Source organism: Copadichromis virginalis, linkage group LG13, assembly GCF_057382275.1.
Source record: "Copadichromis virginalis isolate Kocher_CV1m ecotype Utaka linkage group LG13, C_Virginalis_male_GT1.1, whole genome shotgun sequence".
NCBI classification, from domain to species: domain Eukaryota; kingdom Metazoa; phylum Chordata; class Actinopteri; order Cichliformes; family Cichlidae; genus Copadichromis; species Copadichromis virginalis.
The window spans coordinates 22,259,318-22,282,719 of NC_140630.1; the positions used below are offsets into that span (position 1 = coordinate 22,259,318).

Here is a 23,402-nt window from a genome sequence, read left to right on the forward strand (position 1 = left end):
AGCTGTAGCTCAGAAATAATTCTCATAAAATCGGGCTGCCATCAGTTTACAATAAAAGTGAAAGAATTACTCAAACTGCAGCGTGGATCTTGTGAAGGCCAGCTCAGCGATTTGCTTTCTGCAGGTGTGGCTTTGATCAAAGTGTCAATGTTTACAGGTTGATGTAATAAAGAAGGTCAAACTGCTTTATTCAAAACGCTGTCATCCTGTGGGCCTCAATGATATGGCCGCTTTCAGCCAATCTGCAACAAGTCTGCGAAGATCAAAGAGGAGATGAGCCAACCACCTCTCCTCCAAACACCCATCCTCAGCTGGAGCTTCTCTTTAGCCTTTATATGCAGGAGCTGTGAGTGACGTTCAGCTTCCTCGGACAGAAGTTGTTTTTCCAATTGCACAAGGAGACGAAAGAGATTCTGGAGCAGCTTTAAGGTTCTTCAGTAAGCTACGTGTTTCAGCCCTGGAGGTACTGGACAGAATGGCGACAGGCGCTGGCGAGTGTCCGAGCAAGGCCGTTCAGTACCGGGTAGATCACCTCCTCAGTGCGGTGGAGAGTGAGCTGCAGGCCGGGAGCGAGAAGGGTGACCCCACGGAGAGGGAGCTGAAAGTGTCCTTGGATGAGAGCGAGCTGTGGCAAAAGTTTAAAAACCTCACAAATGAAATGATAGTTACAAAGAATGGCAGGTGAGCGCATGGACGGATAGACTGATGTAAAACACAGTTCTAAGTTTCTTCCGTTTTTTAAAATGTGTGACTTTTTTTTTAAGGCGCATGTTTCCGGTGCTGAAAGTGAGCGTGTCTGGACTGGACCCGAACGCCATGTATTCCTTTTTGCTGGATTTCGCGTCTGCAGACAACCACAGGTGGAAATACGTCAACGGAGAGTGGGTGCCTGGTGGAAAACCCGAACCTCAAACTCCCAGCTGTGTGTACATCCACCCAGACTCCCCAAACTTCGGCGCGCACTGGATGAAGGCTCCCGTCTCGTTTAGTAAAGTCAAACTCACAAATAAGCTCAACGGAGGAGGTCAGGTAAGTGCAAGGCAAGTTCGTGCCGTGTTTTTAAAATGAAATACACAATGAAAATGCGTTTCAGAGACACAACATAGCTACATCTGCGTTGTCGTTTTTCCAGATCATGTTAAATTCTTTGCACAAGTATGAGCCACGCATTCATATAGTTCGGGTTGGAGGCCCACGGAGGATGATCACCAGCCACTCTTTCCCAGAGACACAGTTTATTGCAGTAACGGCGTACCAAAATGAAGAGGTAGGCAATGCACCGATTTGTGTGTGTGTGTGTGTGTGTGTGTGTGTGTGTGTGTGTGTGTGTGTGTGTGTGTGTGTGTGTTTTAGAATAAAATGAGTTTAGCAAGAAATATGGTTAACAGAAATAGAATACAAATAAAGTTTAATGTGTGCGTAATTTACGCACAGCTTTTGCGCACGATTTAGTTTATTCGGGTTTTTTTAATTTGGGGTTTTGATTTTGCTCGTTTGTTTGTTTAATTTTAACAAACCATATCCACGTTATTTATACATTTTTTTTAATATTTGGATTTTAGATAACTGCCCTGAAAATAAAGTACAACCCTTTTGCCAAGGCCTTTCTAGACGCAAAGGAGAGGTAAGGATACATGTGAAGTTTAAATTTTGCATTAAAGCGTGTGAAAGGGTTTTCTCAAACAACACAATCAGTAGAAATAAACCAGTCTTCATTCTCGCAGGACTGATAATAAAGACATACGAGAAGATGCCAGTGAAAACCAGCAATCTGGTTACTCTCAGTGTAAGTATATCTTCTTTTTTCTTTCTTTTTTCATTGTAATAAGCAAGTGGTGCTAATCTTTTCCTTTATTTTCTCCTCTCATGGAGACAGTGGGTAGCTGGTTTATTCCAGGGGCAGCTCCTCTCTGCCCTTCAGCCAGTCCTCACAGCCAGTTTGGGAGTCCAATCTCCCTCTCGCCATCCCATGGTTGCGAGCGCTACTCAACTCTGAGGACCCACCGCTCTGCCCCTTACTCCAGCCCGTATACCCATCGGACCAACTCACCCAGTGAGTATCTCTCTCCACCAGTTACCTTTTTATAGAATCACACCACTTCCTTCCCCAACTATTAACAAGAAACTCAAACAAACGTTACTGAGCTGGGAATGTTTTGCATTCCTTTGGCTTTTGTGCGAGCGGAGCCTAAGAGCTGTAAACAGCGTGGCTTTGCACAAGGATGTATGAGATTCACCCCTGTCACTGTCAGGGGGACTAGTCCTGAAACATACAGACAAAACAAAAGGTGATAAACTTTATAATAAAGATATATAATTTGACTTTTGACAGATATATCCAAAACCACTGAACACAGATGTCTTTGTGTTGCAGCCAGTTTCTCAGACAACTCTTCAACCTGTCTGTCGATGCTTTCAAGCCATGATAACTGGTCCAGTCTTCAGATGCCAACACACTCGAGCATGATTCCCATGGCCCATAACTCCACCTCTGGTACCAGTTCTAGGTTTGTGCTGTTTTCTTTTGCTTATTTTTCTGACTCTAGTCAGAAATGATAGGATAATCACAAAAGACAATGAAAATTCAGTCCTTGGATGTGCAAGATCACAAATCTTCTCTCAATTATTATCTTTTTTAGTCCAGTATTAGTAAAGCATTAGGAGGAACAAGAGTTTGGTTCACGTTTGGTCAAAATGATAATTTAAACATACAAATAATTATACAAGATGCAAATAGTGCATTAATAATACTGGCGAGAAAGGAAAAACACATATATAAGGCAAAGATTTCAGCTAAACTAGATTATAAATCAGTTATTTGTAGCAAAGGTCCATTTTTATGCATTTTGAAATAGATCATGTACAAAAAGAATTACGTCATTAGAAGTTAAAATACTTAAACTGACTCTAACACTGAAGCTTTAAAGAGTGTGAGGCACTGACTTGAGATTGTTTGTTTGTTCTCACAAACAACCGTTAGATACAAAATCCATACAAAAAGTAGCATCATCAGAGACGTTGAATAGCTCTCCTTCATTTCTCTCAAATTTAGCTTTTCATTTTGTCTTTTTCACTTTGCAAAAACTTAATGATCTTTATGTATTTAAACTAAAAAACACATTGAACAAATACAACACATTTAAAAAAAAACAAAAAAACTTTATCGATGCCATGTCTGAACATTTGAATGAGAAGCACTTTTAAAACATCCAAAGAAGAGACGAATGAGAAGTTTTCTGTCCATCTCTGTCCAGTCAGTACACCAGCCTGTGGTCTGTGAGCAACTCGTCACTCACTCCGGTGTCCCACAATGGGGGGATAAACAACTGTCTGAGCTCCCAGTTTCTTCGAGGGTCCAGCAGCCACTATCCCACCCTGTCTCATTCAGCAACAGTGCCCTCCTCTGGCTCTCCCATGTACGACAACAGCACGGCCACAGAAGTGCATGATACGGCTCAGTATGACCTCTCGCCACTTGGCCGACTGCCATCCGCCTGGACCCCAGTTACGCCTCCGTCCCTGTGATGAAAAATTCTCTTCAAGCTGAGAGAAAAAGAGAGAGATCGCCATGAAACGTTGACCTCGTGCTTTACCTGATGTTGGTTTGAAAGGTGAAATTAGTTCTCAAAAACACAATTTGGTCCTTTAAACATCACTGATAATGTTCGGTCAGTTTCTAAGACATTTAAACTGGTGCTAATGAAAAGCAGCAAAGGCTTAAATTCAGCCTTCAGAGGACTACTGAAATAGCTGGGGGGGATTTTCTTTTGGTTTACTTTTGCTTGAATTCATTCAAAGTATTTATTCAAAAAAGCAGGAATTTTAAAATGTTAATCTGCTTACATTAAGCATAACTTGCATAACATTCACTGCAGTAAGCAACAAAGATGTACAGTTGAAAAATGTTAAATCGCTAATACATTGTTTATATTGTAAATGAGAAAGGAATCCAGCAAACTGTAAATAGCTAAATGAGGGTTTTTCAAGGTTTTTAAATGAAAAGTGGAATCCATTGTCAATATTCTGCAATCTGACATTAAAGATCATGTTTCTCATATCATCTCTTTTACATTCTCCCATTGTCCTTTCATTGTCTGTGTGGTTTTAATCATTTAGTCATATTGATTCAACAATAAAAATAAGGGACAAAAGGTTTACTGATTTTTTTTAAGCTGAAACATTTCATTAGGATTGAGCTATTTTATTTTAAATCATTTAACTTTATTTACTTGTGTACACTATTCACACTGACTTCAGCATGTGCAGTATGTCTTTCTGCTTCTTGTTCCAATGAGCAAAGAAGAATAATTTTACACATAATTGTGTCTGCACTTTGAAAAAGTTTTCACAGGACTCTCTGCAGTCCTGTAAAAAAATATGAGTCCGGGGTAGCGGTCATGTCCGGTTAGGGGCTCTGTTGGCTCTCCGGTGACTGTTTCCTTGCGGCTGCGTGCAGCGGGGCTAGGGGAGGGTCTGTGCTGACGGACGTGGGTTACTGACCTGGTAGCCTGGCTGCCCCTGGGTGGGTCCGGGATGGGCGTGAGGTTCTGGGGGCGCTCCGTCTCTGGGCTGGGACCCGGACCGGGCCTCGGGGGCTTGGGTCCTGGTTGGTGTGTTGCCGGGGTTGTGGGCAGGTGGGTGCATGGGGGCCCAGCCCTGGAGCAGGGTGCCGCCGGTGCGTCGAGCCACCTGGGGGGCTCTTCAACTGGTGGGGGAGATTGTCACATCTTGCAGGAGCTTTCCTCTCCTCAGGAGCTCCCTCTGCAGGAGGGGGAGATACAGGAGAGGTGGAGGAAGATCTCAGCCTGGGTGTTTATTGTCTTATGTAGTCTGGAAGATGAGTGGATGGTGGGGTGGGTGCAGTTTTCTCTGTGGTGGGGTTGGGTGGACTGTCCCGGGCTCTGTGGGGCCGGGCGGCGCTGCTGCACTGGGCCCGGTCTGGATGGGCCTGGGCCCCCTTTCCCTGGCGGGTCGCGGAGTATGGGGGTGCCTACTGGGGTCAGCGGGGGAGCTGGCCCCAGGGAGGGGTCACTTGCCCCTCCCTTCCTTCCCTCCCCATCTCCAGCTGCCTCCCTCTTCCCGCTCCACCACAACCACCCACACATGCAGGGCCTTGGAGTAGAGGTATGTCACCAGGGTGCAGAGGAGGCTACCCCCCCCCCCCCCCCCTCTGTCCCCTTCTGGCTGCCTCTGCCTCAATTTTATCCCACAACTTAGACATTCACATTACTCACACTCTCATTACACATACATATAGGATCTTGGGGGTGGGCACGATACACGGAGTCCAAAGTACCATCAGGGTGTACACCCCACCCCTGGCATCGTTGCCCACCTCTCAATTTTAAATACACGTAGACATTGAGGGCTAGCAGGAGGGACCATGCGCTTACCTGCTGCTCTCTGGCAGGTAGCTCCAAGCCCTCCTGGGTTTTAAATGCACCTTAGAACACACATGCATCAACATTACAATGATCGGGTGGAGGGAGGTTCGGAGTCTTCTCTCACCCCCGTTCTCTGCGACCTGCTGGAGCAGGGGGGCTAGGACTAGGAGGAGGAGTTGACCGTCCGACTGCGGTCTGGAGTGTGGAGCCTTCCTGCTGCTGCGGAGTCGGGGCGGTCTGCCTCCCCCCACCGCAGGGAAAAGGGAAACACCACCTGGGTCTGGGTGCAGTTCCCCCCTCCAGGGGCGGGGGCACCTAGACCCGGTTTGTAGAGTACGCTTGGGGAGTGTGATCGTGTGTACAACGTCTCTTTATGTCTGTCTCCACGTTGGTTGAGTGTGGAGTAAGTGCATATCGTTAGCTTCATAGCATAATTACCTAAGTCATTTGACTAAGTCAATGACTTAGGCACTTATGCTATGAAGCTAACGATATGAGAGCATGAGGGTGGGAATGGATGTTTGTATCTGTGTGTGCCTGTATGTCTGTGTCTATATGTCAGGTTGGGTGTCAGGCGCCACCTCTCTGGGGACATCTCAGGCCCTCCAAGGTTTGGAGGCCTATCTCCCCCTACCACCACTTTCCCTGCCAGTGGCGGACCCCCTCAGACATCGGTGCGTTGGTGGTTCTTTGTGTCCGGGGATGGGCGTCCAGGTACACACCGGCTCACTCCTTGGCGGCCGCTTATCGGGGCCTGGAGCCTGGGGCTCGCTTGGGCCACTTCGGAGGTGGGGTGCCCCCGGCCTCTCGGCCTGGGGCTCGGTCACTCAGGCGCAGCTGGCTGCCGGCGGAGCTCACGGGCGCGTCACTGCAACTCCCCCTGGCTTCTGCTCCTCAGCTCTTTCCGGGACAGTGGCGCAGCTGCCCCTCTGTTGGTCTTCCTTGGTCTCTTGTGTTCTGGGGGCCTCTGGATGTCTGGAGTTTTGATCTCCTCCACACCTGCTTCACGCCCTGGAGGACGGGGCTGTGGCCCCCCCACACCCTCTAGCAGATTATTACATGAAGGAACCTTTTAAAAAAAGACAAAAAACAAGCGCGTCCATGCTCACAGGTGTACACACGGGTGATCACACCCACAAACTACACCCTTTTTGGCTCCTACCTCAAAGCACACTGTGTTCTGTTGATCTTATGTGCTGCACAATAATGTTTAACATTTAGTATTTACTGTCATATTCCCATATATCATTGTGATGTTGTTTATTCTATTACTCTTGTTCTCTTCTGCTTGCTTTCTTTTTTCTTTCTCAGCAGGTGATCCAGGTGATTGATATATGCATTTTTTTTTCTCTGCCCGTTCTGTTGGTTTTTGTCTTTTGCCCTTCTCCCCCGTCCCTCTTCTCAGCTGTTTCTCTTTCCCTCTTTCTTTCTCCCCTTCTTTCCCCCAGTCAAGTCTGTCCCGTATTCAGTAAGTGAAAATAAAATAAACAATAAAAGGTGAATCAAATGGACCATTACGGCAAGGCTGGGATGGTCAGTTTGGTAAAGTAAATCCGTTGGGCATCTTTCTTTGCCTTTAGACAACAATTCTGATGGCAAAAGAGCCAAACGGGACAGGCCAAAAAAATATATATATATATAAGTCCACCTCATGCTTCAATAGCTAGCAGAAGCACCTTTAGCAACAACTTGAAGTAGGGTCAAGTTCTGGGTGAATTTGTCAGTCTCTCGCATCATTGTGGAGGAATTATAGCTCACTCTTCTTTATGACCAACAAGCACAAATTATTAACCCTACACTGCCGCCGTGTCCATCCAAGGACATTGTTGCAGAAGATTTGTGGTTTGTTCAGCTGCAACTTTGCAAACCTTTAGATAGAGATTACTCCTGTCAACCCTTCCAAACAAGTCATACTGGTTCAGTCTTTTTCTAATTGTACTGTTGTAAAACGTAACATTTGACATGTGAACTGGGGCCCGTAGAGTCCGGGATGCAGCTGTTGCCTAGTCTGACCTTTGGGTGAATTTGCTGGGATTTGCTGGGACAAACTGCCAAAACTTCTGCTTTTATAGAGGTGGTCACGCTTCCTGATGATCAATTAAAGTACATATAATCAGCAGGGCTTTAATTCCTATGGAAGCAGTAAGGGTGTGCTTAGTTTTTCATAGACCTGTAGGATCCTTGAAAACTTTCCTTTTCACATGACTGTACGTAGATTTGAGGAAGGCAAGCTAAACCACTGGAGGCTGAAGTGCTTGAGTGTGAACGTCAGGGTGACAAATCTCAGAGAACCACACAGCTTTTGTGCTCACACCCCGTTTCCTTTTATATCTCTCTGGGACGTTTTCTTGGACTGTGTCTGGAACATTGTGTGGGTTGTCATTATGAAAAGAATAACTTACACCCTGCTCAGTTTCACTTCTTAAACCTTGATGTTTTCTATATGCTGAAAGATTTTCAAAGTAGTATTGTAGTTTTGAATCTTTTTGGTTTGGTATTTAAATAATATTCTCATTAAATGCACAAACTATAGCCTGTTCGGCTCCCCGTTATTATGCAAAAAGCTTTTTAGCACCCTGACGTCAGAGTGCACGCCCAGGCGTGTTTCTTGTTAATTAAGTTAGAAAATATTAAGTCGTGTCAGTGCAGGCATGACATGTAAATAACCTCAGGACATACAACAGTGTTGTTTTTGTTTTTGTCCCGTGTTATTGACCTGAAACGCTGCGGAATTGCAACTTAATAAAAAGGTATTTTTTTCTGTAGTTTTTAAATGAAATAATTTCACAACAATATTTGGTTTCTTCTGAAGTTCTAATTTTTCATTTTTATTTTTTTATTTCTTATTTTGCCTTTTTCCTTCAGACTGGATATCAACTCAGTCTTTGTTCACACCAGCACCGTATCCGCTGGTCATATGCCACATTAGATCTGGGTCACCAGATCTAATGTGGATCTGTGATATGTGATATCACATGGGAAGCTTTAATAATTCTGGTGTCTCTATAGTCGTGTGCAAGAACAGCGGCTCCTCTCGCGTTTTATGTAAGTTCAACTTCTTTTTGGTCAAAGTGAAAACAGTGTGGTATCATATAAGGAAGTACCCACTCTAAATCATACCCTATTTTTTCAGCTGTTTTACACCAAATGGGTTTCCAACATTAACAACATCTGGATTAAATGAGATTCCAAACTAACCACTGAGACCATAAACTCATTATAAAAAATATTCTTACACAGAGTTTAAAGTGGGATCATCTTCTAATAGAATTCAGACCAATCATACTTACGTCTACAACCAGAGGACTTGCCCCCTGCTGGTCATTAAAAACAATGTTTGTTTAAGGCACTTCCTCAATGACTTCACTTTTCAGAGAAGTGAATGTTTCCAAATGTCTTCTTTCCATGATGTGAGGTCATTTTTTATTTCTCTTCTATTTATATTGTTCGCAGAGTCAGTTTTCCTAACAATGACGCCATTGCTGTTACATTTGCTGTATATTCTGTATATGCTCTTACTACAGGCTTGAAAAGCATACTTGAAGAAGGCCCTTCTTGGAGGCAGAGGCGACTGTGCAATAACACCCTTTATGAGGCAGATTAAGTCATTTCGGTACCAAGATAAAAACCCACAGTTTGCAGCACAGAAGGCCAAACCCAGCCTCTGGGTGACAATCAAGTACCCAAAATCCCACAAATCACATTGTGGGAGGAGGTCGGTGTTTTTACTTCCACAAAATCTAAGAAACACTCAGAGGCACCACCATGATAAAGTTGAAGAGACTGCAGGAATTAATCTACTGCTCTGCAGCAAAAAGTTTTGAAGAAGCAGAAAGTAAACTATGTCAATGACCCCAGTAGATACAGGAGGCAGAAGGAAACCAATCATATAGTGAGAGAACTCAACAAAGAACAGAGGAAACTCAGAGAGGAGGAGAGGAGAGGCAGACCTGATGCAGACATCTGGAGCAAGCTTCTGAGGAGTGAGGAGCCAGCTTACAGAGGCAGAAGTTACAGGAGTCTAGAAGTGGACTAGAACAGGCTTCTGCAAGAATCTCTTTGGGTTTGCAAACAACCCCCCATCAGAAAGGAGCACAGTGTTAATCTACAGGCAGACCTGGAAAAACAACTAAAAATGTCCAGAACAGAAAAAAAACACCTTCTCATCTGACATGCTACCAGTAAATGTTCTGAAGCGCCAGATCACGTGACCTAGATGGAGTGAACTTCAGTGGTTTAATTTGTGTCACTGCCTCAAAGTGCTGATTGCAAATAAACTTGTATGTAAATAAAATACTCATAAGGTACTCATTTTTTAGTGGCAGAAATAATTATTTGATCCCGTGCTGAATTTGTACGTTTGCTCGCTTACATAGAGATGAGCAGTCTCTCATGTTTATGGCAGTTTCATTTTTAATGGAGGGAGACAGAATATCAACTAAAAATCCAAGAAAAGCACATCACATAAAACTTATGAACGGATTTGTATGTTACTGAGTGACATGAGTATTGGATCTCCGAGCAAAATATGACTGAGAACGAAACTTTCTAAATCCTTCCGGTTTCTTGGTTGAAGGCAAAGTGGTGAACTCGCCCGGTACACAGCCCCAAAGCATAATGTATCCACCTCTGTGCTTGGGTGTGGGGATGATGTCCTTTGGGTCATGCTCAGTATTTCTCTTCCTCCAAACACAGCAGGTCTACTTGATGCCAAAGAGCTCGATTTTGGTTTCATCTGACCACAGCACTTTCTCCCAAGCCTTCTCTGAAGCATTTAGATTTTTACTGCCAAACTTAAGATGAGTCTGTACTAGAGATGGACCGATCCGATATTACGTATCGGTATCGGTCCGATACTGACGTAAATTACTGGATCGGATATCTGCCAGAAATAAAAAATGTAATCGATCCATTAGATATCAAAAAAAAAAGCTCCTCACAAAACTTGCGACATGGCATAACTCAGCTCATAACCTTAGCACATCGGAGCAGTGTGCATCATGTGATAGAGTGGCTGTGTGTATTTGTAGCCTCGCTACCAAACCAGCATTTCATCTCTGATGAAGTTATCCCAGAGAGAAGTAAAGCAAATGTGTAAGTTCATCTCTGAATGTTTGTAAAGCATTCCCACATTAAACTTAACAACCAATATATGGAGCAACTGGCTCTTCTCTCTCCCTCCCTCTCCTGTTGCTACTTCAATCATGAAACTGCTTAATGATCAGCTGATCGGCTTTTCTGTCGCGAGTCCGTCTCTCTTGTTTGTTTTTGGCCCACTTTGCACCAGAAAGAGGAAACCAGCGGCTGAACAACAGCAGCTCGTTTAACCTTGATAAGCTGTTGTTAGAATGTATTTAATATTAATTTCTACACCAGGATCTTTTTCTAGCTGACGGCTGGTAACTGTGCAGGGGCGGATCTAGCAAAGTTTAGCCAGGGGGCCCATAGGGCATGAACAGGGAAAAGGGGGCACAAAGACATACTTTTCTTTCTTATTCTCATTTAAAATGTCTAGCTTTTAATAAATACTTATCTGAATCTTACACCCAAAGGTTTAATCTGATGTAAAATATATAGAAGTCCATTACTGTGTATAGTAACTGTTAAGTCTAATATACCCTAGTAAGCTATAGTACTTTTTCCTTTGGGAAGGTACCATCTGTGCAGTCTGCAATTCTGTTGAAGAAAGATGTTGAATCTATTTAATTATTCTTGAAAAGTAATTTATTTCTGTGCATTTTTTTCACACTGCATCAAATTAAAGTTGATTATGTCGATAAAGCATCATGAGGTGGAGGGTAGGGGGTGGTTCCCTTTTTTTTTTTTTTTTGCTGGGAGTTTGCAACCCTATTAGTTGGGTTGCTTAATATTTCTGCTAAGTACTCTTTAAAATACCAGAATAGGAAGGATTGAGTAGGTTTAAGTTTATTAGATTGATCAGTGTTGCTGAACTATGAAATATTTTGGGTGCAGTGCATTTTTTACATACAGGTATAACAGAATAGCTTTAGTGTTGTTGTTTATTTAAACTTGAGTATGAACTTATACAAAATGCAGCAATATTTTTTTTTTAAAAACAGTTTTATTGATTCAAAAACACTATATCGGATTCATATTGGTTTCATATCGGTATTGGCAGATATTCAAATTTATGATATCGGTATCGGACATAAAAAAGTGATATCGTGCCATCTCTAGTCTGTACATGAGCCTTCTTGAGCAGAGGGACCTTAAGGGTGTGGCAAGATTTCAGTTATTTAGTGGTGACTGTGGTATCAACTGCCTTGTCCCTGACGTCCTTTGACAGCTCTTTGGTCTTGCCCCGTGGTGGTGGAAAGGTGGGAATTGGAGGAAACTGATTCTAAGGACATCAGGAGTATCTGTAGTTGACTGATGTGTCACATGGACATACAGTCAATCTGTGAACCAGAATTCTGGCTGGTTTGTAGGGGATGAATTGTTTTACTAAATGACATGCAAATAAATTTGTAACTTTTATGTTTTTAGAAAAAAGCAGATAAAAATTAAAAAGTGTTCATTTCTTTGTAGGTGAGCCAACTTACAGATTCAGCAAGGGATCAAATAAATATTTCTCCCACTGTACTTACAGTATAACTTGTGTCTTTTTTCCCCTTTATCCCCACAGTTGTTACTTCCTTGTTGTACACACGGGCACACATTTTAAGTCCTGAAAATCACAGGCTGTATGATGTATAAATGTATCTGTGTATCAGTGTCTCTTTGAAAGACAAACCTTTTAGGCATTTATGTCCTGAATAAATATCTTTATTAAATACAGACACTGGTAGTGATTTTACAGTGGACTGCAAACAATCATGAGAATTAACTAATAATGTCACTCTTGAGGTTAGGCTAGTCTTTTAAGTCTTGTTTACTTGGTTTTGAAAAAGAAATAATAAATCTGTCACTGTATATATTTAAACCCAACTGGACTTTCATTTAAGATTTAATTATGTTCCAATTGTGTAACAGAAGATTTTGACAGCACTTTCTATTACAGTTATCGTTCTGTGAGGAAGTTCATCTTGTAAGCTTGAAGAAAGGAGTATTGTTTAACCAAGAATTACATGAAAACGTTTTAATCCAAGTGTAGCATCAAATCAGTTACATTTCTGGGATATTGACCTGGTCAGTTAAGTAGCAGAGGGGGTTGTTAATCAGTTTTAGCTGCTTCGGTGTTAATGAAATCAACAACAGGCCCACTAGAGCAGCAACAATAAGACAACCCCCTTAAAAAGAATGGTGGAGGTTGTTTTTTCTGACTGCTTTTTTCAAGAGTTTTGCAGGTGTCATGTGTCACTATTTTCAATTCGATTCCATTTTATTTATATAGCACCAAATCACAAGAGCAGTCACCTCAAGGAGCTACTTGCAGCATGAACCAACACCTGGATCCTACAGAGGTTGCACAGGTAGTCCAGTTCCTCACCTCCAGGATAGCAAATCAATACTTACCATTGCCAGAAGGTCAGCTTCTTTATGAAAGGAGGAACAGGATGAGCACTACAAAATTACCTCTGGCAGTCACAAATGTGAATGTCTCTTGTGATGTAACCTGGACAAATAGTCAGTGATGCACACAGAGTCTTAACATCAGACACCCTCTCCCTGGTAACCCAGCCACGGGTGATTAGGCCCCGCTTCTGTCCAGGTAGCATGCTCCTCCATGTATCAGCCCTCTTCAGCAAAGCCTTCAGGAGGACTTATCTGCAGCTTCCAGGATGTTTTTGATACTATTCTGCAGTCCATACATCCCCACGAGCCCTAGAACTTTAGAGACTGACCTGCAAAGGCCCTACACCCCACCTCCACAGGCTTGCAGCACACCTTCTCAGCACACCTGCCGAAAGTCGGCAACCAGTTCTGCATGTTTTACCTTCTTTCTTTCCTGCATTTCCTCCAACTAATCTTCCCATTGGACAGTCAACTCCAGCAGGATGACTTGCTTCAACTCTTCAGACAGCAGGCCTGTATCAGGCCTACGTGTGGTGACTGTCTGGGAACCTCAGCTGTCTCCCAAGATCACCCAGAAGCTGCCAGTCTCTTGTTATTGCCAGGAGCTTTCCCTGCACCCTTTGTTGGGGCAGTGTGGGCCCAAGAAAGATGTTGAAATACTGGTGTAAACAAGTCTGGCCCTGAAGGGCAGGAAAATTTGCAGTTGCTGTTGCTTCTTGCTGTGGTTTATGACAGCACAGATGGTATCTGCTAACACCCAAAGAAGATGCTTGTGGTGCCAGTGGTAACGCCCCCACCCTCCCAAACTCCTTGGCAGCTGCTGAGAATGTGGTCCAGTGTGACCTTCTGGTGACAGAAAGGTGAGACAGCCAGGCCTCAACTGTACAGGTTGGAGGTGCTCAGAAGAAGATTGTATACCAGCTTCCCCAGAAACTTGAAGCAGAGAGCTTCCATCTTTTAGAGCTCTGCTGAAGTGATTTTACCTGCAGCATTCTCCCACTTGTTCAGGGTCCTTGTTTGTCCAGCATCACAGGTTTCCTCCTATTTAGCACGCAGTTTCTACTGAATGAGTTGGTGGCACTCTTTCTCCTTCCAAGCCCTGCTGGGCAGTTACAACTATGCCAACCAAGCTGTTATCCCGCAGTTTGGCATTGTGACCAATATATTACTATACTATTATTACCTGTTTTTTTCCCTCATAGAGATTTATTAGTTTCCACATTATCACCCCCAGGTTTTGGCCTCTGATTACCCAGTTGCATAAATTCCAGTGTAATATTACTCAGCTAAAACCATTGTTGATACAAAGTAGAACTTGGTCATTACTTGTGCATTACTTTGGTAATTACATGGCAATATCTCACCAATTATATATGATTACTGTCTCGTTTGCATCTTATTACCGCACTGTTACTACTTTATTACCAAGCTGTAATAGAAAGTGCCGCCAAGCTTTCCTTTTCACATGACTGTATTTTTTCAACTCAAACCTGATTATCTTCCCATTTTGCAACAGGAGATTTTTATTACTACAATTGTGTTACATTATGATCAATGTCACATTTTTTTCTATTCACTCTTTGTATTCACACCTCAACAAAACATTTCTATAACTGCAAAATACAGACACTTAAAGAATTCTGTACTGATATATGCAAAACTATCATGTTTGAAGATTAAGCCATCAAGTAACAAAAAGTGCAGAAATTCACTAAACTGCAGGGGGGAAAGGACATTATGACTGAAGCGACAGAAGGCTAGCCAAGAGGCACAAAAGCCCATTCAGTCCAGAAGATCAAGGTCAGTCTATAAGGACATCAAGACATCCTCTCCTTTGTACGAACCGCAACCGCACACTGACAGGAAGGAACGGACATCTAATCTGCTAAATCAAATACACAACTGACTCATGTCTCTAAGCATCTCACTGTAAACCTATCTGAGCAGCTGAAATGGTCTCAGCCTGTGTACTACAGAGATGTTAAACTGGATGTGATTACACATCAGTGTTAAATAAATCCTCACTGCAAAGGTGGATTGACTCTAACTGGGGGTAACACACACCAAAAAAAAATGTGACTGCTTGATTTTTATAGAGATTCACATCTAAAGACACATATTTGTCTTTGGCATTGGTGTGTAAACAAACAGACTTATCCGTGTAGGTTCTCTCTTGTTCTGTGCTCATGGCTTTTATAGACTATTACAAGTGCAATAAAAAAAATCCAAAGGGAAGGCATAATCATCAGACTGTGGAATGATATACAACCAGTCCTTCTTGCAAGAGTCAATTATAGCCCGTGTCCTTTGCTTATTATAAGGAATTATATTTAAAGCAAAAGAATCATCATCATCATCATAATAATAATAATAGAAACATCTATCAAAAATCTGAAAAAGCCACGAAGGCAGGGTATTTCTCTAAGCTTAATAATCCCATTATGATCCCAATGAAAAAAAAGCTCTCTGTCAAAGCAGGGAGCATTGACGCAAGCATGTCTTGACGTCAGTAGCTGCAGTGAGTGAGGAATGGGAGGGGGGGGGGGGGGGAGAGAGAGAGAGAGCGAGCGAGGGAGATGCGTCTTTGCCTTCAGAAAATACCACGAAATGCCAGCGTCACTGGCACGAATGCAACTGTAGCAACAAACCTATGTTTGATTTCCAAACTACTCGCTTTGACATCAGAGTATGCACATTTTGTAGAAACGATATGCGCGCGGCGCTTGAAATCTAAACCAGATGTAGTAAATGGAATAAGATCCTCTGACCCGGGAGTGCTCATAAATAAATCAACTATGAGAGAATGAAGGGCGAGCGGGAGGGAGAGTATTTGCTCAACTGGTGTCAGGCACACCTCTGTGACTCTCCAAAAAAGCAAAATGAATGTGTAGTAGTCACTGATAATCTGATACTGTCTGTGCAGTTCTATCCAGCTGGATATCTCCTCAAAATCTCCAAGCACGCACAGTCCTTTGTCGCTGTAGCAAAAGAAGGGCGCTGATTTCACTATTCTCTGGCATTCCTAGGCGAGTCGAGCGGAGAGGGAAAAACTACCATCAAGCAATTTGTAAAAGCCAGACCAGTGGCGTCATTGGCTGCTGCTGTATATACTGTGCGTAATACCACGATTCTTCTGCCTCATTTATTCACAGCTCATTCTCAAGTTGCTCTGTGGCTCCCGAACACTGAAGTCAAACCAAACCTATTCGTTCAAGACTGGTCTTCACAACATCATGCGTGTTTGTTCGATTTATGTTAGTCTCGCACACGGATTAGGAGGTTTTGTGCGAGACGTATTACAGACAAAAACATTGTTCTCCACTCGTCGCTGGACTGATGGTATTGTGAAAAAGAAGGTACTGTACTCCCCCTACACTACTTCTGTAAAACACTGTCTCCAATTTTACGCTGGAAAGGAATCCTCCCCTCCTTAACAGATGTTGCCGGAGAGTGTTTTCTACTCGCAACATAGTGTGTAGCGCAGATGTTGCCAGAGGAACGTATGCTTCGGTGTACTTTATCGGGCAGAGCACGTCCAGCTAATCTCCGTTTACATTGGCCTTTACTCTTGAAGATACCCAAGAGTTCCCGTTGTGTCGGCTGTGCGTCATCGATGCCTGATTAGACTTGTAGTCTGACGTCGCCGAGCACCATTCAAGCAAAATACCTCACACAATGTTGAAAGTCTAAAATGATTTTTTAACGCATCCGGGATGACGAAAACCACTTTTTTTTCTTTCTTATATAGAGGTGGATCAACAAGTTGCCTCCAGTGCGTAATTTCCATCTGAGCAGGTCTGAAGCGTAATCCGCGACACACGTGATCGACAAATCACTCCAGCTGCAAATATTTCTCATTTGTCAAGAGAAATAAACCCCGGACGGACGTGGAGACGCATCTTGTGTGATTACGGCGGGAATCAAGAGCTGACGGGCCTCTTGTTTCGCTGAGTCTCCAGATGCTCGACTGGCCGCCACATGGTAACTTTGCGCACACAGCACGCTGCAAAGGGCACATATAGAGAAGGAATCTGAATGAACGGGACTGAGATTTATTCGCATTTCTCTTATCGCCACCCCCAGACTGTTGTATGTGTATTATACCCTGCCGGTTGAAGGTGTCTCACGTTGTCAGCAGATATCAATTCGGCGGTGGATATATCAATCACCCGAACAGTGAGCAGCAAATGTCGAAGAAACGGAAAAGTCCTGATGACCAGGACTTTGAGGACTATCCGCCTGCAGGAACCAGCGACCAAGGTAGGAGTGATGGTCACAAATGAGAGTGTGAAAGTTGAACTGTTGTCAGAGTGCAGCTATGTGAGCTCCTCAGGGATTCGTTGGTGTATTTCTTTACATTCAGATATTCAAACGGATCATTACAAATAGTTTATTGTAGGCAAAAAAGGCATCGAGACCTGCTGATACTCTGAGGACGCACAGCTGCTGTAGCTGCCGTGCTAGCGCTACAGAGGCTGTGCAGTGGGATGGCCATGATGCCATGCACTTAAATCAGTATCTTTATCCCTAAAAACAATGTGTGTGTCCACAGATTACGTTTTATAATCTCTTATCAATCCCCGGTGGGTTTTTGTGAGATATTAGGTTTTGCAGGAGGGACTTTAATTCTTAGGAAAATATAGGAAATGCCAACTTTGGTATCAGAGTCTGTGTGAACTCTGACTGGCTGGTGGCTTGGAAATAACCACTCAAGCAAAGAAAGAGCAGTTGCTTAAGAAAATGGATTATACGCCGGTAAACTATAATGCTGAGCCGATTTATTTCAGATCATGTCTAAATCTTCTATCAGTGTGGTGTAGATGCAGAGTCCTTGTGTGCTAATGGGCCTGGCCATATACCCTGGGAAAACGAGAGTAAGCTGCTGTTAAATATTGTGGATCCAAATGAGATGACGTATTTTGTTTGATACTCAGAGGGGACATTTCAACTGATAAATCCAAAAGAATACAAAAAACAGAGAAGTTTCAGCTCTTTTTTCGTTATCTCCATTATTAGCATCAGTATTATTTTTCCCTTTTTAGTTGTTCTGATTCACCTTGTGGTCTGTTTTAAGTGTCTTTGAGTAATTTTGCACTTCTTTATAGTAATTTAATTTAATAAATTTTCAATATTTTGACTTAACGTCATAATAATGTTCCTGGGCATGTACCCAGAAGGCCTCTACTGTTCAACTTAAGCCATGAACTTTGGAGAATGTTGAGCTAATCGATAATCAGGGCAGGACATTGACCAGATTTTCCCTTTTCCCACATGTAGCATGAGATAGTTCACTTCAAACACATTATCACTACTGGAAATACTCCCTTTGGTTTAGGCGTGGAAGCTGCATAAAAAGGGCATGCACAAGGCAGGAAACACAGTGTGAATTCACCAGACAGTGACCTCTGCTTTATACACATTACCTCTGCTTTCCATCACACTGACATTTTTTTTAGGAAGCTGGTTGGCTGAAGGTGAATTAAGGTCTGATCTAACATTCCTATTCTTACTTATGCCTCCATCAGGTAATACCTAAAAAATTCAGGGCTGCAGTGCATGTGTGAAAACACCATCATTCTCACTTTCTTCAGGTTGCCTGACATTGATCAACCCAAACAAACAACTTTCATTTCAAAGCTGGTTAGCAACTGTGTCTGGTAATTCTGGTAAATGCTCCTTCTCTATAAGTGGTTACTTGTATGGCTGAGATCCACGCTGGTTATAAGCCATATACAATTAATCCATACCTAGCAGATACCTGGCCGACTTAATGGTCTATCAATAATGTTAAAAGCCAACTACTTTTTGACCACGCCTTTGGCTCCTCCCAGCCCCAGAGTCTTAACCCACTTTGTAAACATGTGGTCCGTGACGACTGTCAAACAAAAACCAGTTCTAAGTAAAATCAGTCCCATTGTTATGGTTTGCTTTCCTCAAAGTGTCTATGATATCGTGCGACTGCTGTCAGTCTGACATTACTGCCTGGGAAGTAAACCCAGAGTTTGCATATTAATGATTTACATGGCCAAATAGAGCTGAAATCTATTGTGTCCCCAGTTATTTAAAAACACTGGTTTCCGTTCATCGTTCAGTTCAATATTCAAGCATCCCCCCCTATCAAAAGGTGGCTTTTAAAGTGTCTCAATCCTCAGCGTGGCTGCTATTATGCTGGCAAAAACATAAAAAGAAGTTGTGAGTTCAAGGCCAAGAACACCATCACCTTCAAGCTGATAGTCGTGCCTGCTTGCATGAATAGGGCTGTAGGAATGAAAATATTTTGCACAAGGACTAGATTTGTGTGGTGTTTCCTTTGCATACTACTTGTCAAGTTAAAAATTATTAACCATATAAGCATTAAGCTGTTTTTGTCACATACACAAACATGAATTCCTCTCTGTGGTTTACCTTTTAAATCACATTTATTGTACGCCTGAAACATATTGAGTTTTGCGCCACGTAACGCCTTTGAAATACAACCCTTAAAAGTATCAGTTAAAAAAACAACACATATTTATTTATGTACGGCCATGCTTGTGTTGCATCTCAGTTTTTCAAATGCGCTGAAAGAAAAACCACAACTTGAAATTTCATCAAGACACCTTGGCGCAAAACAGCATACAGTGCACAGTTTTCATGAGTAATATTTCTCAGAAAGTAGTTACAATAAAAAAAAAATTAAAAGCAGTGAAGTCTGTGAATTATTACAAGAGCGATATTGTCTCTTAAAAGTAACAAAAGACTGGGCACAACAATAAAAATGCATTTACATCCACTGCAGTAGGGTATGATGAGTAAACCAATGCTTCTTGGCATCCACATACAAATGTACTGCAGGACTTAGCATAAATGCAAGCAGATCACATCTTCAGATTTCAGGCTTGGCTCTGAATCTCGTTGGTCCCGTGCCCAAATGAGAATTTCCCTTGGCTAATACGGAAGGAGACCCTGGCGCTTCCTTCCCCAACTGTGCCTGGCATCTGTCACTACTTAGGGGGTGGACACACAGTGAACCCCACCCACTCAAGATCTCGCCATTCTGGATGCTTTGAGGCAGGTTTGGTACACTATGATACACAAATGCAGACACACTGTTTAAGCAAATCTAGATTTTAAAACAAATGCACGCAGTACTTCAGCACAAAAAAAGTTTTGGTTTGCTCAAACTAAATGGTTGCCATTACAATAAGCAGACAACAGAACCACATAACTAGCACTGGTCAGTGTGTGCTGCTCCTGTCGGTGCTCCATTCACTGTCGCCTCTGAGTGCTCAAGCTTGTGTTTTCTCATGGAGATCGTTTTTGTTCACTCTGCGAGCCACAGTGGGCCAAGAGAGGAGGTGTAGAAACAGGGGTACTGAAATTCATATCAGGACCACAAAGCATTTTTTTGTCTTGCCTCTTGGTGTACAGCCTAGACCTGTCAACTGCCCTCTGCAGCCCCCCCACCCAACCACCAACAACCACCGTCGCAACTGGTTAAAAGCCTTTATCTGTACAAAACAACAGCTCTTACAGTTACAGGGTGATGCCAGTAAAACCTTTGCTAAAAAGTTAATGAATGTGTTGCTTTGATCCTGTGATTTCTTTTTCCTACCATGCTTTGATTAAGTCAAAATAAGAAAAAAAAAGGCAAATGAGGAAACAGAAAAAAAAAAGAAAGAAAGAAAGGATATGAGATAATCTATATCCTTTCTTTCCACTGGATATCTAATTTCATACACCATTACTGGGAGCAGTGGAATATAAACACAACATTTTCATATTAAGATTTAAAGTGTCAAACAGTTGTCCATTTGAAAATCTAGCACACACAAAATAGTCTCGGTCTTTTTCATTCATGTATCTTACCAACAAACGGAGACTGACTCAGTATTCAATCATTTTTTTTATTTTGTTTTCCTTGAATCCTAATGGTAACGTCACACTAGGGAAAACAGTGGCTGGAGACTATGGCACAACCAAAATTAGTGCAACAGTGTGTAATGAACTTGGAATCTGGTTACTTCCCAGATAGGAACCAGGTTTGCAACCACTTGCAGTCAGTCTGCTATCAGTTTGCAATCAAATGGGGTCAAGTTGGCAATTACATGTATTCTGTTTTAATAATTCGGGGATTAAGTGTGATAAATCTGTAGAAATCTGTTGCTTAAACACATTTACAGACATTTCCTTTTAATTACTAGCATTCAGAGTCCAGTGAAAACAGAAAAGCAACGAGACTTGCTCGTACTCCGTAAAATTAAACACCATATAAATTAGATGCCAGTTATTTGCAAACCTTCTCCAATATGTCTGAGAGTGAATACTATCTGTTCAAATGTGTGTGTGATTGTTTGGAGAGAGGCTGTCTCCCATAAAGTGACCTGTGCAATCACCTCGCAATCACAGGTTTGTTGCACATTTTGGCCAAATTTTTTTTTTTCTAATATCAGTCAATTTGTTATAAATAAGAACATTATATACACTAGTAAAGGTCCACATGTTTGGCCTGTTCATGCTGATGGGCATTAAATTAATATGACATGATTCTTTTATAAAATGCTATATGCATGGGACATTTTAGCCCATTGCTAGATGGTTTCCAGGTAAAATGATGAAGTTATGATTTATTATGTATGATTCAGCTTTTGTTGATATAAATGAGATGTTATATCCATGAAATAAAAACCATTTAAATTTTTCATTAGCTGTTACAAATTTTAGCCACATTTTAGCCCATTGCTAGGTGGTTGGCAGGTAAACCGATGGCATAAAGTATCATGAATGATTATGGTTTTATGATTTTAAATAAAATAAAATAAAATAAAAATGAAACAATGTTTTTATAAGGTATTACAAGAGTCATTTTAGCTTGTTGCCAGGTCGTTGCTAGGCAATGTGACAACGTCTGATATAGATAAGAACCTTCAGGTACATAAGATGTACCCTTCAGCCAAGTTTGGATGACCGTCAAAGAAACAAACAAATACATAGATATTTGTGTGCTATAGTGAGATGATGAACACAAGATGTTTCTCCCAAGTTTAAGCAACCCACATCACGAACTTCATTCCAATCATTTTTTCTTTAAGCAGACTTTTTTCATGGAAGTTTACATGTTAGATGAGAGGATAATATTTTAAATGTGTCATTGGCAATTAAAGAAAGTGCTTGCCATATATAATCTATGATGTAGCAATGATGTTGCTGCCACTTCAATAACAATATGTCATGAAGAACAAAATGGCCTCCAGTCACAGCAGTAAAAAGACCCTGATCTTATGAAACAAGTGCAGACGAGGCCACTTAGAATCTCAGTCTTTTTCTCCCTTTCTTTTGTTAATTTAGCATGCTAAGTGAGTAGCTTGATAGATTTGTTTGTTTGAGGTTTGTGGATTAGATGTAAGGATGGTTGTGTGTCTCTACCTTGGCTTTGTGCTAGCGATGCTGTTTGTGCTGTAAGACAGGAAGTGCAGCCGAGGTTCCTATTTGTGTTCTTCTCTTAAGATAAAGTTGTGCAGCAGCTCACAGCTTCACTCTGATGACTCCGCTGCAGACAGTTTGGAACAAGAACAGCTAGTGTAAGAACACCTCCTGGTGGTGTAAATGTGTATTGCAGCTCGCAACGGCAAACATTTACACAAGAAAATAATCCTAACTGTCTTAAGTGCTTTACATTGCAACTTTGTAATGAAAGTTGTTTGGGTTTTTTGTTTTTGGGTTGTTGTTTTTTTGCAGTTATGTGCTTTGCTCTCTCTTTAATTTAATAATTGTTGCTTGCTTTTATCGGTGTCCTCTGATAAGCGAACACTAGGTGGGGCTAATGTATAAAGATAAGATGCATGGAGATGAATGACACAAATCCACCACGGAGAAGACAAAACAAATTCTGGTTTTAAAAAAATGTTGTTGTATGGTTATTTTTGTTTCTGCTGCTGTTTGCAAACTTGGCAATGAATACCAAAAAAATCCTGAAAATAGCAGATTTCTTTTGAAAGGAATTTTCCGAATCACAGTTTATGTGGACTGGCAGAAGGGGAAAAAATTTGTCTTATTGAGTGAAATCACTGCTGTAACATTACACCCAGGTTAAAAGTCAAAGCAAATAATTTCAAACAAAGAAGAATTGAAAATAATATTTGAAACTCCTGACGTCTTGCAAGTACTAGTAAAATAATATTTAGTGAATAAGTGACAAGCGTAGTGTGTGTGTGTGTGTGTGTGTGTGTGTGTGTGTGTGTGTGTGTGTGTGTGTGTGTGTATAAGCATGTTTAGTTCATGAATGAATGTGTTATCAGTAAACAGGCAGACTTGATGTCTGGCTGCTTGGCCGTCTTGGCCTGTTCTGATGTCTGCTGTGCAGCGAGATCTCCAGCCCCCTACGTCAGCACCCATATTTCTCACCTATGATTCATAGTGACTTTGTTTGGGTTGTGATGAGGAACGCAGGCAGCCAGCTACTGCTCATTCACCCCCACCCACCTACCCAGTCACTACTGAAATTCTTCCATTTCTTTTATTTTTTAATGTGTTTTCTTTGCTTTTTGTTGTTGTTCTTGTTGT

At 42.0% G+C, this 23,402-nt stretch overlaps 2 protein-coding genes across 3 annotated transcripts in view; both read left to right on the forward strand.

Moving 5' to 3' along the window:
• Positions 1-463: 463 nt before the first annotated feature.
• tbxtb (T-box transcription factor Tb) lies at positions 464-3,537 on the forward strand. The gene is made up of 8 exons (XM_085476739.1): positions 464-681; positions 765-1,029; positions 1,133-1,267; positions 1,563-1,624; positions 1,725-1,786; positions 1,877-2,053; positions 2,375-2,507; positions 3,255-3,537. The coding sequence occupies exons 1-8, from the start codon at positions 476-478 to the stop codon at positions 3,523-3,525; spliced, it is 1,311 nt and encodes a 436-aa protein (XP_085332865.1). The 5' UTR covers positions 464-475; the 3' UTR covers positions 3,526-3,537.
• A 12,349-nt stretch (positions 3,538-15,886) lies between these two features.
• Positions 15,887-23,402, forward strand: part of pde10a (phosphodiesterase 10A) — a 66,460-nt gene continuing 58,944 nt past the window's right edge. The window contains exons 1-2 of one of the 2 annotated variants that reach the window (XM_085478037.1): positions 15,887-16,841; positions 16,944-17,120. In XM_085478037.1, the coding sequence (XP_085334163.1) occupies positions 16,820-16,841; positions 16,944-17,120 (199 nt within the window). In that variant the 5' untranslated portion in view covers positions 15,887-16,819. The remainder of the gene's footprint in view (positions 16,842-16,943; positions 17,121-23,402) is intronic. The other variant, XM_085478035.1, reaches the window with a different exon arrangement.

Excerpts from the sequence above, each read along its gene's own strand:
- tbxtb (XM_085476739.1), top strand. The coding sequence starts at position 476 with ATGGCGACAGGCGCTGGCGAGTGTCCGAGCAAGGCCGTTCAGTACCGG. Across the intron at positions 682-764 it reads ATAGTTACAAAGAATGGCAG|GCGCATGTTTCCGGTGCTGA; the intron begins GTGAGCGCATGG and ends TTTTTTTTTAAG. Across the intron at positions 1,625-1,724 it reads TTTCTAGACGCAAAGGAGAG|GACTGATAATAAAGACATAC; the intron begins GTAAGGATACAT and ends TCATTCTCGCAG.